The sequence below is a fragment of the Phocoena phocoena genome, chromosome 12, assembly GCF_963924675.1.
Source record: "Phocoena phocoena chromosome 12, mPhoPho1.1, whole genome shotgun sequence".
NCBI lineage: Eukaryota > Metazoa > Chordata > Mammalia > Artiodactyla > Phocoenidae > Phocoena > Phocoena phocoena.
In genome coordinates this window covers 26,668,910-26,684,556 of record NC_089230.1, presented here as the reverse complement: position 1 = coordinate 26,684,556, position 15,647 = coordinate 26,668,910, and the positions used below count along the sequence as shown (strand labels likewise).

The window sequence follows — 15,647 nt, the reverse complement described above, 5'->3', positions numbered from 1 at the left end:
CTATATGATTCCACTCATATGAGATACTTAGAGTAGTCAAACTCAGAGAGACAGAAAGAAGAATGGTGTTTTCCAGGAGCTAGGGGGAGGGGAGAATCGACAGCTGTTTAATGGGTACAGACTTTAAGTTCTGCAAGTTGAGAAGGCTGTGGGTGAGCAGTGGTGATGAGAGCACAGCAGTGTGAATGTACTTAATGCCACTGAATCATACACTTAAAATGGTCAAAACGGTAAGTTTTACTTATGTGTATTTTTACCACCAACACACACAACTCTGAACGAATGATATTCCATCACTCGGGGATGTTATCCTTCCATTCAACATTTTCCCTACTGTTGGACATTTAGGTTTCTTCCAATGTTTCATTACCATACAATTCAGCGTAGGAACACATCTTTGTTTCCATATCTGCTATTTTTTTAGGATAGTTTACGAAGTACATAACTGGATTAAAGACCATGAATTATTTCAAGGCTCTTGATACATAATGCCAAACTGCGTTCCAGAAAGTTCTTACCAATTCACATTCCCGAGAGCAGTATAGGTGAGAGACTTTTATATCGCACCCATGCCAAATTAAAGTATTCTCGTCTCTTTTCATTCTTGCTAGTTGATAACAAGAAAACACAGCTCAGGACTTTAGTGGGCACTTACTTGATTGCTCCCGAGAGTGAAGAGTTCTCATATGTTTATGACCAATCCAAACTCATCCTTCCAATAACTGCCAATTCCCTCAAATTAAAATGCAAAACCCATATTCTAAGAAGGCTGGGAAGATGGGAGGAGACAGATTCGGGAAAGCTCTGAAGGGGAGGTAGGGCCAGGGGTTTAAACTTATTCTTTAAAGATATGAAGAGCAGTAAAGGTTTAGGAAGAAGGGACTGACAGCAAAATACAGGGAAAGTCCAAACATTTAATAAAAAAGGAACAGTCATATTATCAATTATGGTTAATTTATTCAATAAAATGGATCCACTAAGCAAAATTTCCAGGGACAAAGAACTCTGCATAGTTGAAAAACTCCCCAAGCAATTCTGATATCCAGCCAGGCCTGGAAACAATTGCTTTGATTCACTAAGTGAAATCACCCCTATTCTTCCAAATGCTCCTTCCTTCTCATCATAATGCCTGGCAAACATCTAGTTCTCTCACTCATCCCTCTGACGACTGGGTTACAGAAAGCAAGCCTTAGTTTCTCTCCTTAGGTGCATAATGCTCATTAGCCACAATTAGAAAACCTCCACAGTGACTTATTCAATGTGACCATTCTTGGACTTCGACTTGGTCATGCCACAACAGAGCTTCACGCAATCTGTCATCTGTTGAATCCCATATTAAATCAAGGTCAAGGCCTGAGAGCAATGCACCAGGGCACTTGTTTACAAAGCAATCATGGGCACACTCTGTGTTTTACCCAAGTCTCCAGGTCATCCTGGAATTGTTGGTCCCTTAAGAGCCATCTACATCTGGACACCAATGAGCTGGGTGTCACGCTGAGTTATGAAGAACTCTTCAGGTTTTGTGCTCTAAGGACAAAAATCATCCAAAATTTGGAAACTCACTTATAGAGACAACCAAGGACTAAACAAAAATGTCAGTGAAATAATGTTGAGATAAAACTCTGGGAGGGGGGAAGAGGGTGGTAGAAATAGAGATAACACAGAGAAAGATATCTCAAAGCCAAGAACAACAAAAAAAAGGGCTAATCTGGCAAATGGAAAATAGACATTGGTCTTTATTTGTATGTCGAATGGTTTGTTACATAACTCTTCCAAAGTAAAGCCAACCCCATTAATCATGTAAAAACTAAACAGTTATTAGGCACGCATGACTGTTTGAATAGCACTGTCACTGACGTAAAAGAAAATTAGTTGATAAGGCAAAGCTGTCTGTTCTTTCCCAAGTTACTATGGAAAAATGAACGTATTAATGCTAAAAACAGACTTAATGCTTTTAATTTCCTGGCTACAGATCTTTTTTGGTATTACAGAAAAAATGCCCTGTTGTTTGGCATTACAACAGGGAGACATGATTATGCTAATACAGTATAGGTACCTAATTCCCTTTCAAAATTCTGAAAATGACTTCCTATCTCCCCTCAAGAATACCATGATCTCTAAAACCAAATATGATTTCAAGCAATCAGTGCCTATCCCAGGTGACCCCATGACAGCTATGGTATTGATACATGAAATTCTAGCAAGTCCTATGTACAAAGGATACAGACTCTCTTTTCCCTCATTAGCTAAAATGTTCAACTAGATCCAGAAATAAGAGAAAGGAAACTCAGGCATATTTTGGGAAAAAGGAATCTAATCAATATCCATTAATCTAGTCAATGTCTATTTTGAACATGGATAAATATAACATTATATAAAGAAATACAAAATATTTTCTCATATTATATACTAAGGATATAACTCTAAGGGCCTACTAAATTCCAGGACTTGAACATATGTTGCTTCATTTAATCTCTCAAACAGAGCATCTATTCCTCCTAAAGTGATGAGTTTAAACCATTTGTAATAATGCCATCTTCCTTGCTCGTGACTTGTGTAGTGCTGCGGTGATGATGAAATACTAGAAGCATAAAGAAATGTAAGGAAAGTGTGGGGTAGGTTTTTAGGAGTGTTTTCTTAGTCCTAAGAAAAAGATACAAAAAGTGATGGCCTACTTTTCTCCCGTCTCAGACCTGGCATAGCTAAGTTTGATACCTGAAATGGACACAGCCCCTTACAACTCTAAGAAGACTGAGGGCAGAGCCACCCACAGCAATAACAAGGAAACAGACTTGGCTGACATTTTTAAGCTGCCGAGTCAACCTAAACCAGACCCAGCCCTATTTCTGGACTTCATGTTTCAGAAGTTACATTTTCTTATTGCTTAAGCCCATTGGAGTAAGGTATTCGGCTACTTTTAGGATGCTAAGAACACTTCTAATTCATCTAGGTACGTATTATTCTTATTTTTCAAATAAGAAAACTGAATTTCCTAAAGGTTAAGTAATTTGCCTAAGATCACACTGTTTCCAAGTACTGAGTCAACATTTATTTCATGCCGGTCTCCCAAAAGTCCAGGCCTCCTCAACAAAACAGTACAGATATTCCTAGAAATGTTTGTTCCTGGAAATTCCAGGAAAGTGAGCCTAGGATGTAGTAAAAACAACACTGGATCTGAAAAAATTGTACTTGAAATTTTATTAATCACAAAACATCAAGAAATTCACTTAAGTTCTTTGAGGTTCACTTGCCTTAGTTGTAAAATGGAAAGAAAAATGTCAGCCTTGCCTACTTTACAAGGTGTGTTAAGCCTCCAGCGGTTAATAACATATACAAAAACCTTATGTGAACTCTAAGCGATTGATTATTATTTCTACCTATTGAACAAATACTGCATATATCAAAATGTTCTAAGTCATTCTACATATGAATTCAGCATAACTTCTTTGTGGTTATGTCTTTTTCAGATTAGGTTAAAAAAGAAGTTATAGAGATAATCTTGACAATGAACCTTCCATGACCTCCAAGTCATGGTCCATAATATTGCCTTGGGTCATTCCATTTCAGTCTGTCACTTCAGAAACTCCGTGGGTTTTGTTTCCTGCGTTTTTTTGGTTTTTTTTGGTTTTTTCGGATGTAAGTCTAGGCTCTTGGGTCACAATATTTCCTTTGAAAGCTGGCTATCCTCCCAGCTTCACTCTCTTGCCTTGCTCTGTTTTTTTCTTTTTTTTTTTGGCCACACCTTGCAGCATGTGGGATCTTAGTTCCCCTACAGGGGATCGAACCCACGCCCCCTGCAGTGGAAGCTGAGTCCTAACCACCAGACCGCCAGGAAAGTCCCGACCTTGCTCTTGATTCTATAGTAGCACCAAACATCCTCAAACCAGCACTTATGACAGGTACCACTGCTGCTTTCTTTAACTTGTATTTAACTTTATATTGACAAGCCATGATAAAAAAGCTACAACCGTTTAATGACTGAAAGTCAAACTCAGTTTAGTTACCTAAAGATCAAAGAGGTACTTTTCATACCTTAACTTGGATTATAGAAACTTACATACAGAAAAAAATTAGCATTAGTTTAGCCATCTGCAAGAGCTTCAGTGACCAAAAATAACTAAGGAAGTGACAATGAAAAACATCAAATGTTAGAGAACTACTCTTTTTTTATACTTAAATCAGCAGGATGTGTTCCTTTAAACCACTCACCCTCTGTCCCAGATAAGCTTCAACAAGTAAAGTTTGTTCTACAACATATTACTATTCTCCAAACTTAAAAAAAATCTAAACCATAAACTTCTTTCTTATTTTGTATTTTTGCATTCTGAATCCCAAGTAAACCTCTCAGAAAACAGACCTGCATTAGAAGATCTCCCAAGAAGTAAAAAAAGTGCCCTGATAATAGTACTCATACCAAACACAATGAATGCTCAGAGGAGTGTCAAGCTTTCTCCCTGTGGTGTAAGTCAGGAACAGTAAACTCATTAAAGATGTTAAAAAGGGAAATTTCGGGACTTCCCTGGTGGCGCAGTGGTTGGGGGTCTGCCTGCCTATGCAGGGGACACGGGTTCGAGCCCTGGTCTGGGAAGATCCCACATGCCGCGGAGAAACTAAGCCCGTGCACCACAACTGCCAAGCCTGAACTCTAGAGCCCACGAGCCACAACTACTGAGCCCACGCACCACATCTGCTGAGGCTTGCGCGCTCTAGAGCCCGTGCTCCGCAACAAGAGAAGCCACCGCAATGGGAAGCCCGCGCACCACAACGAAGAGTAGCCCCCACTTGCCACAACTAGAGAAAGCCCGCACTCAGCAACAAAGACCCAACACTGCCAAAAATAATAAATTAAAATAAATTAAAAAAAAAAGAAGAAGGGAAATTTCAAGAAAGAGCTCTAAGTGCCACTGTAATCCCAACTGCTTGGGGCTCTTTTTCTATTGAGCTGAAGCTCTTATCCTAAACTTCCCATGCTCAGTAGATGACTGTCCATTCAAGCCAACAGAAAATGATTCAGGCTATGGAAACTGTCCATGGAAAGAAGCTTTAGGGACTGACTGCCTGCCACTCATTCCTTATCTCATCGCGGCACTTGACGAGTGAAAGCTTAGAGGACTATGGGTCAAAAAAGGTCAGTTGCAACAACTCTCTGGGACTCAGGAAATGCATAATCCTGGGTAAGTCTGGCCAGATGCCTAATAACCTCGGTAATGCCCTCTTAGGTCAGCACCTTGACAATGTGCTTTTACTTCTCAGCTCTAACAGAAAGGGAGGTTACAGATGATGCCAACACACCAACACGAATGAGTGTGTTTGCAGGACTGTGGGAGTTGGATTGAAACACTAAGAAATACTGAAGTGGCTTTACAAGTGTGAGGGCATGAAAAAACACCCATTTTAAAATAGGGGGGAATTGTTCTTAACGACCTGTAGGACAAATGGGTATGATGATAATAATGGAAGGTTATAGACGGATAATCTATAGTAGAAGTGACATTCTTATATTACTCGATAGATCAGTGAGTGACACACCCAGGTCAACTCCTAAGGCTCTTCCCATGAAAAGGCTTTGAGTTCTAACTGCTTTCACTGTTCTTACTAGAAAATTAATGAGGGCTTCCCTGGTGGCGCAGTGGTTGAGAGTCCGCCTGCCAATGCAGGGGACACAGGTTCGAGTCCTGGTCCAGGAGGATCCCACGTGCTGCGGAGCAGCTGAGCCCGCGCGCCACAAGGCTTTGAGTTCTAACTGCTTTCACTGTTCTTACTAGAAAATTAATGAGGGCTTCCCTGGTGGCGCAGTGGTTGAGAGTCCGCCTGCCAATGCAGGGGACACAGGTTCGAGTCCTGGTCCAGGAGGATCCCATGTGCTGCGGAGCAGCTGAGCCCGTGCGCCACAACTACTGAGCCTGCGGTCTAGAACCTGTGTGCCACAACTACTGAGCCCACGTGCCTAGAGCCCGGCTCTGCGGCGAGAGAGGCCACCACAATGAGACGCCCGCGCACCGCAGTGGGGGGTGACTCCCTGCTCGCCGCAACTAGATAAAGCCCGCACAGCAACAAAGACCCAACACAGCCAAATATAAATAAATAAAATAAATTTTTAAAAAAAGAAAATTAATGAATAGCTTAAAATGAAATAATAAAAAACGGACATCTTCAATTTGACCTGAAAACTTTGAACACAAAGATCTTTTGAGAGACAGTTAATGTAGTTAATGTTGCTCAGCTAAATGGGAACCATTGAAAAGGAGCCAGAACTGGGAAGTATAGAAAGTTAAAACAAAAACACAACCAGGAAAAAAAACACTTGTGTTCCTTTATTGAACTTTATGTGACCTTGAAAGCTCTCAGTAGTCTAAATTGTTTGGTTTTTCAAATGGGGAAACACTTCTATTTTATTCCTGTGCACGAGGCACATTAACTTCATAAGATGTTTTCCATTTGAATCTGCTGACCATGAAAATCAGGCTTTTAAAAATTACCTATGCATTTCATTATCACTGCCAAATCAAAGCATTTATACCAGCACAGTGCTTCCAAATATCAGATTCTAATTCTCCTACAATTAAGAATCTTCTAAAAGTGGAAATCTTCTGGTAATAGAAAGGATGCATGGTTACATTTCTCTTTTGTAATATCAGGGGAAAAATTGGTTAAGAGAAATGGTAAAACTCTCTGAATTGCAGTAACAATTTATAATACAAACTTAAAAGTCCAAACCAAAGCTGTCAATGAAAATCTAGGAAGTTTTCCTCCCTTATTATAACCTATTATCCCAATTTCAGGCCACCATTAAACTGCTAAGGTGATACAAGATTTTGAAACGTTAAGATTTCTGTTTCACAATTTTAAAAAAGTTATGCTCTCATAACACCTGAACTAAGTCAACCTCCTTTTTTTTTAAAATTGAAGTATAGTTGATTTACAATGCTGAGTTAATTTCTGCTGGACAGAAAAGTAATTCAGTTATACATGTATATATATGTTCTTTTTTATATTCTTTTCCATTATGATTTATCATACGATATTGAATATAGTTCCCTGTGCTACACAGTAGGGCCTTGTTGTTTATCCATTCCATACATAATTACATCTGCTAACCCCAAACTTCAAATCCATCCCTTCCCCAACCCCCTCTCCCTTGGCAACCACAAGTCAGTTCTCTACATCTGTGAGTCTGTTTCTGTTTTGTAGATGGGTACCCTGTGTGTCATGCTTTACATTCCACATATAAATGATATCATATGGTGTTTGTCTCTTTCTGTAAGTCAGCCTCCTTTAATATTTTTTTTAAATCAGGCACTCTTTGGGGAACATTTTAGAAATACTAAAAAGTACAGAAGGATAATATAAGCGACACTTCCCACTGATATACCCATCACTCAACTTAAGAAATAAAATGTTTTAAATATTCTTGCAGCTGCATATGAAGCATTTCACGATCCCGTTTTACTCCTTCCCCACTGGTAACTATTCTACTGAATTGGGAATTTATGATGTACATTCATGTGTCTCAACTTTTACTAGATGTGTATGACTGTTTTTACAGTTTCTATAGACGAAATCATACTCTATGTATCCTGCCATTTGGTTATTTTGCTCAACTCTTTTAAGATTGTTTTTTTTTATGTTTTAACTTTTATGTAGAGAAACTTCAAGAATTTCTCTAGGGTATAAACTAGGAGTAGATCTGCTGGATCTAGGGAAGGCTAACTGTCAACCTTCCTTGATAATACCAAAATCTTTAAGTAGTCATAAGATTTTCTACCACAACCAGCAGTGGACTAGGACTCCCATTTCTCAAACATCCTTGCCAACAACTGACAATGTCAAATTCATAAGTTTTTGTTAATCTTCATAGTGTAAAATGCTTTGTCTGTTTTAGCTTGTAGGTAGAGCGTTTTTTGTATTTTTTTAAAATATGTTTGTTGGCCATTTGTGACTCCTCTTTTGTGAGTGATCTGTTCTTCTCCTATGCCCATTTTTAATCTTTTTTCTTTCTTTCTTAAGTATTTTTAGGAGTTATTTATATATATTGAATATAAATCCCATATTGGTTACATGCATTGCTCTCTGCCTGTGTTTTACTTTTTTACTTTGTTGATGATATCTTTTCTATGTATTCATAAATACTTTTACCATTTCCAGTGCTCTACATGCCTTCTAACAGATCCATGTTTCCATCTGGTATCATTTCCCTTCAACCTAAAGATTTTCCTTTAACATTTTTTGTAGTAAAGGTCTGTTGGCAACAAATTATCTCAGTTTTTATTTATCAAGAAATATCCTTGGGAGCTTCCCTGGTGGTGCAGTAGTTGAGAGTCCGCCTGCCGATGCAGGGGACGCGGGTTTGTGCCCCGGTCCGTGAAGATCCCATGCACCGTGGAGCGGCTGGGCCTGTGAGCCATGGCCGCTGAGCCTGCGTGTCAGGAGCCTGTGCTCTGCAACGGGAGAGGCCACAACAGTGAGAGATCCACATACGGCCAAAAAAAAAAAAAAAAAAAAAAAGAAATATCCTTATTTCACCCTCACTTTTGAAAGACAATATCACTGGGTAGAGAATTCTTGGTTGACTGTTTTCTGCTTTAAGTACTTTAAAGATGTTATTCCATTGTCTTTGGCTTCCTTCTGATTAAAAGTCAGAACTCACTCTTTCCCTTGGATATAACGTATCTTTTTTCCTGGCTGTGTTTATGATATGTTCTTTAATTTTGTTTTACAGGAATCTGACTATGAGGTGCTGAGGAATAGATTTCTTTGTATTTACCCTGCTTGGGTTTTTGCTGAGCTTCCTAGATCTGTGGGCTGTTTTTGTTTGTTTGTTTGTTTGCTTGATCAGATTTGGTTAATATTTGGTCACTAATTCTTCAAATATTTTTCCTGATATATCATCTCTCTTCTCTACTTCTCAGACTCCAATAACGTATGTTAGACTGCTCAATGCTATTCCACAGGTCACTGAGACCATTAATTTCTTTCTCAATCTTTTTCTTTTCTCTGTTTCAGTTTGAATGATTTCTAATCACCTGTTTTCAAGTTTATTGATCCTTTCTTGTATTGTGTCCTATTTATTAATCCCATTAGATGGAATTTTGACTTTGAATACTATATTTTCAGTTCTAGAATTTCCATTTGGTTCTTCTCCAGTTTACATTTATCTCCTATAATTCTTCATATTTTCACCCATAATATCCATCTTTTCCAGTAGTCTCTTCAACATATTTATCATTGTTATTTTAATATCCTTCTCTGCTAATTCCAAAATCTTTGTTGTCTGTGGGTCTACTTCTATTGACTGATTTTCTTTTCACTATGGATCATACTTTCCTATCTCTTCACAAATCTAGTAGCTTCTGATGGTGTAGTAGACATTTTGGATGATATGTTGTAGAGAGTTTGGATTCTGTTATCTTCCTCTTAAAAGTGTTGAATTTTGTTCCAACACACAAATAAATCACTGGCAGTTCACCTTGTTCATGTGGAGTCTTGGTTTTAGGTTTTATTAGGGTGGCTCTGTTTTGGTTTTCCTCTTAATTTTCCTTAGTCCTGGGATGTAGTTTTTTTATTCTGAAGTCTTGGACCTTCTGGAGTTTCAGTGGAAAGCTCAAACTCTTTACCCAAGCCCCTTTGACTTGGTGAGGTTCAAACTCCAAACTCTGTCTCTCCTGCATTACACAACTGCTGAAATAAATCTCTGTTCAGCTCCAGCCTTCTGGCTGCTATTTTCCACTGGACTCCTTTGAGTTTTACCCACATGTGCACATGTCAGGGGTCAGCCAAGAATGGAAGGGCAGTTTATACTTATATTTTGGGCTCTCTCTGTGGCTCCTTCATTTAGGGGGTCTATCACTCAATTTCCAGGCACTCTGGCAGCCTCAGACTAACTCCTCCAACCAGCGAAACTATGATTTTCATCTTAAATTCTAACCGCCCTGTGCCTGCAGATCAGAGAGCTCTCTCAAAGGAAAAAGCATTTAAAAGTGTATCTTATCTAATGTAGTACCCTTCATCTAAAGATCTAAAACTCTTCAGTTTCTTACTATCTTTAGTCACTCTTCAGTGCTTTCAAACTTTTTTTTAAGTGTTTTCCCAATGTTTATAATTGTTATTGGCAGGACGATCAGTGCAATAGAACCTACTCTTTCCAAAAGACAGAACCTTGATGAGCAGATGCAAATTTTAGTGGACTCTAGTTTTCCCAATCTTTTATGGTTTATGGTATTAAAAATACCTTGTTTAAGAAATTCTTTCCTAACCCAAAGTCATAAATTCAGTTTGTATATTTTATTCTAAAAATATTTTTTCTAAAGGTTTTTTTAAAAAAAATTTTAATCTTTAATTCACTTGGATTTTATTTTCTGTGCATGGGTTAGACTAGGGATTCATTTTTATTTTACAAGCAGATAAACAAATTTTCCCAGTACCATTCCTGAAGAGTCTATTCTTTCCACTCTGGCTCATGAAGCATACCATGTCATAAATCTAGTCTCAGATCTATATATCTCAGTCTGTTCCAGCCTCTCTTTTTGGTTCCAGTGTTTCATTTGTCTATGTTTGCACTCATATTGCAACATCTTAATTATTACATTGTTATAGTATGTCTTGTTATCTGGGAGACCAAGTCCCTCTACCTTGTTCTCCAAAATTGCTTTGCCCATTCTTGGCCCTTTAGTTTTTCAAATAAATTTTAGAATCAATTTGTTGAATTACATGAAAAGCCCTCCTGTGGAGAATTAACATCTTTAAAATATCAAGTCTTCTCATCCACAAACTTGGTATATATATATATATATATATTTTTTTTTTTTTTTTTTTTGTGGTACGCAGGCCTCTCACTGTTGTGGCCTCTCCCGTTGTAGAGCACAGGCTCCGGACACGCAGGCTCAGAGGCCACGGCCCAGGAGCCCAGCCACTCCGCGGCATGTGGGATCCTTCCAGACCGGGGCACGAACCCGTGTCCCCTGCATTGGCAGGCGGACTCTCAACCACTGCGCCACCAGGGAAGCCCAAACTTGGTATATTTTTCCACTCAGGTCTTCTTTCATGTCTCTTGAATTTTCCCCCAAATTTTATTTTTATTGTATTATACTTTATAATATCTTTTTAAATTCTTTTTTCTTAAATCATTATCTTTTCAACCAATTTACCCCATTTTACTCTGCCTTATTAAATGAATTCCAACAAAATTATTTACTAAAGCTATAAATTGTGAGATTTATTTCATAATACACAATCAAAAGGATAATAACAATAATTTAACACTCATTTGCAAAGTTTTTTATGTTATGGATTTATCAAGTATCTTATCCTGTGCACTTACCAAGAAGCTCCATGGTCTCTACTTTCAGAATCCATGAAATTAGAGTCCAAAAACATATCTTTGTAGATTCGACCAACGAGGCAATACATATCTGAAGCAACTTGCCCTTCACTTTGCACCAGGGGAATCATAATGTCAAGAGCTTTTGCTCTATCTCCAGGGAGATTTCTCCTAAGGTAGAGGAGGGAAACATCATTGTTTCAGTATAGATTACAGAAGCAGTTTAGGTCAATTATCTTTTTAAAACTCTATTTAATATATTGATTCACATTAGTGAAGTTTGGCAAGATAAAAACAACAATTATATTTTGAGAGTCTTCTGTAAATCTTTTTATCCTATTGCATGTCTACTGCGTTTAACAAGGATTTCTTTTGAGTTGCTTTTCTGCTAATGGTGATAGATTTGTGCTTATCCATCCATAGTCCTTCCAATTTCCCTGCAGTCTCTTGCAAATTTAAGTTGATGGAGTGAGATTAGGAATGCAGTCTGTGGCCTTGAATGGGGTAGAGTCAAGGATCCAAACAGAGACAAAACCTTGATACTATAGGTTTCAATGGCTTTTACTCTGAAACACTGAGCAAACTAATTCACAGACAATACCAACAATCCAATTTTAACCCGAGTCACTTATTTTCTACACGTGACCAATTGATTATCTAAGCAAGCTGCTTTATATAGCTCATTTTAAAATCAGCGAGTACGTATAGATTGTTCTCAAAGATTAAAATTCTCTTAAGAATTGTTTCTTGAACCTTGAAAGCACTGTGCTAAGTGAAGGAAGCCAGTCACAAAGACTACCTGTGTATGAGCTCATCATATGAAATGTCCAGAGTAGGCAAATCTATGGAGACAGAAAGTAGATTTGTGGTTGCCTAGGTCTGGGGGATTTGAGAGGAAATGGGAGGGTGACCGCTAGTGGGGAGGGGGCTTTTTTTGGTGGTGATACAAATGTTTTAAAAGTCTTGGTGTTCATGGTCACACAACTCTGTTAATACACTAAAATCCATTGAATCACAGTACACTTTAAATAAAATTGTATGGTATATGAATTATATTTCAATAAAACTGCTATATAAAAAGAGTTATTTGTATTCTCAACTACTATTTTAAATCTTTCTGTGCGTGAAATTCCTTTTTACACTTTGTACTAAATACCTTGAGTTTAGAATAATGCTGCATACAAATACATTTATCATTTCATTCTATTCTATTTTAGGAAAGACAGAGACAAAATATGGATAAAGGAAAATATAAGAGGCTCTATGGACTTTCATTTTTCATTTCAATATAGAATATATTTCATTCCGTCTTTCATTTCATCTTTCAAAAAGGATTTATTTGAAAACCAGTTGGAACAGATACTCTCTGGAGGTTTCACCTCACTCTGCCAAATCTAAAGAAAAAGATGTTTAATAAATGGGGAGATAAAATAGACTTTCATTATACATGTACTGATAAAGTTAGCAATTTCTAGAGTTTGGGTAGATAAAAAAGGAAACACACAATCTCTGGTTAAAGAGCATGCTGACTTTTCTTTGGAGACAAAGGCAGGAGAACCTAGTGATGAAGAACAGAAATACCAGCATCAGCTAGATCTGGGTTTGAGCCCCAGTTTTATGATATGCTTACTCCACCTCTTCAGTTTCCTCGTCGGTAAACTAATTAAGCCTTCATGGCAAATGAATGATAGATGTGAGGTCCCTCCCTTTTTCTTTTTATCATTCTCTCCAGTTGTAGTAATTACATACATATTCAACTCTCCGCCATGGCAGAGAACAGCACAACTAAGTTTTGGACAGTTCAGTGCTCTAGGCCTCTCTATGGCCAGCACAGGGATAATCCTCCACGGTGACTTTGGGTAGAAAGTGGCACTGAGGCAGGTGCCAGCCATGATGCCAACAGAAGGCGTGGAGGCAGGACTGGAAGCAGCAGTGTTAGTCCTGGTCCTAGAAGATTCATGGACACATGACCTAAAATGTGGCCCACAGAGTTTTAATTATAATTAGGTATGTTCAGGGCAATCCCAGTGAACATATTTTCTGGCTAGGAATATGTTCACCTAGATATAACTATCCCTACTCTAGTTACTTTTTGTGTAAATAATCATTTGGTGTTGAGTATATTTAAAGATAACATCATATCCATGGAATTTAAAAAATCCTAAAAAATATATAAATAGTAAACACAAATTTTGACAGAGAAGAAAAAGAATTTTTAGAATTTAAATATACAAGTATTGAGGGACATTATTTTACTGACAAAAAAGAAAAAATCAGAATGCATGCTTCCTATATTTTACATGGTTGAAGTAGAAATATTAACATTACATTCTAATAGGGAGTGGTTGCAAGGCTATAGCAAAACATACCATAGAAAGAATACGGAGGTTAAAAAATAATATGTTAGCACATTGTGGATGGAAACTTTTTCTTCTTACCTATTCAGTGCAAATGCATAATGAAACTTCACATGGTGATGGGAGGCCAAATCAAAGGTTGGCAGCTTTTCTAAAGTCTCTACCAGCTTCACGATAGAATCATAGTCCTTTTAAACAAGAGGAGAATAACATAGAATTAAACCATTGGGAGAAAGTCCTGACAATGAAATGCCTTTGGCCAACCAGCTACCTGAATCTAAGAAGGGCATTAAAAAAAAGAACTAGAACCCACGGAATACTTTGAAGAATCTAAAACCAAGAAGAAACTGTTTGTTTAAATAAGGGGTTTGGATTATATAGATAAAACATTAGAAATATTGAGTTACCACATCTGACCTAAAAAACAATAAACCATCTAACATGGTAATACTGCATTGTCTAAATATGGGTGGTTTACTTCTCCCTGGAGCCAGATTCCTGGTATGCAGGGTCTTATCAATTACTTTTAGGGAAATAATTTCCAAAATATCAAGGACATGGAGCAACTAATTGAACTTCTGTGATAAGTAACAAAACTATTCCGTTTCAACACAAGTAAGCTCTCTAGTCATGGAATCCTAAGTGCCACACTTTTTCCACGTATATGAATCTTTGTTGCCCACATGAAGCTTTACTCGGGCCTGAAAGGTTGGGAATAAGAAACCAGAAGTCGTTTAAAGTTTACTGTAAAACTCCAATAGCAAATCCCCAACTCAGGATTTCACTCTACTTACCATAATTTAAAAATTTTAAGACACCCCAATAAAAATAATATTGCATGTTCGTGCTTTACTTTATATATTTTTAAAGTTATTTTTAAAATTAATCAATTGCACATTTCATACTTCTATCTAGTTAGGCCCAGCACTATCACTTTCAAGCAACACAAATTTCAGGAGTAAGAGAGATGTCTGGAAAGCTCTAAAAATTTCTGCTATTTGCCAAAACAAAGCTTTCACTTATTGACTGATGGGTGTGCCAGAGGCTAATGGAATAGAACAGGCTGTCTACAGATTAGTTATGCATGCAAATTTTTCTTTTTGTTCTTTTGGAGGAAAATGTCAGACCTTTACCGTACAAGTCTTTCACAATCACTGATGGTTAACTTATATAAGTCTGTTTCATTTATCATAAAATCTCTGGATGGAAAGCTTAGGAGAGTCAATAAAAAATTACATGTAGTGACATGAATGACTTAATAGCTAACTAAAACTGGATATTAACGCTCCCTCATTCCTCCAACGTGCTACATGACAAAGACGTGACTTTGAGCAGCTTCTCACCTGGATATCTCTGTAGGAAAGTAACAGATTTATGACAATATCTGCTGTCAGGACTTCGATATTATCCACGCGCTGTCGAATTCTTGCCAATTCAGCTGCCAGTTCTTTACCAGTGTATAAGTTACGAGCTTTCCTGATATCATTGAGTATAGATTCCCGGAAATACTGGCTGGTGGGAAAACACATTTTTTAGAGTTAATATTAGAAAGGATTTCAATGAAAAGCAATGATCTTATAAGGAAACGGATGACGTCTGCAGCATTCGTACCTTTCTGTTCGTTAAGATGCGCACAATCAACACCTTATCTATCTGGTATTATTTAAAAACTGGGGCATCCTATTCTTTTACACTCAGCCTTGCTTCAGTAAGAATTAAAGGTAAAGACACTCCATGATAATGAATTTTCCAAGACCCTGCAATGTACCACTTAAAATGTTAAAACTTTATTTTTCATTTTACTGTTTTGAGTAGAAATTGTTCTAAATAAATTAGGTGTGCCTGTGATTTGAACATAATATAACATTTTCCTTCTGATCCAGCATCATCATTTATCAACCTAAATGACTGCTCTTAAGTAAAATATAATAGTGCTTTCAGCGGTTTTTAGAGAGTTCTTATCCTTACACTAA

The 15,647-nt window shown here is 37.5% G+C and overlaps 1 protein-coding gene across 1 annotated transcript in view; it reads right to left on the bottom strand.

The window, feature by feature from the left end:
* The window catches only part of MAP3K5 (mitogen-activated protein kinase kinase kinase 5), a 216,462-nt gene that overhangs the window by 113,618 nt on the left and 87,197 nt on the right, over positions 1–15,647 (bottom strand). The window contains exons 5-7 of the mRNA XM_065889145.1: positions 15,018–15,186; positions 13,756–13,862; positions 11,318–11,488 (exon numbers count right to left, since the gene is read on the bottom strand). Coding sequence (XP_065745217.1) covers positions 11,318–11,488; positions 13,756–13,862; positions 15,018–15,186 — 447 coding nt within the window. The remainder of the gene's footprint in view (positions 1–11,317; positions 11,489–13,755; positions 13,863–15,017; positions 15,187–15,647) is intronic.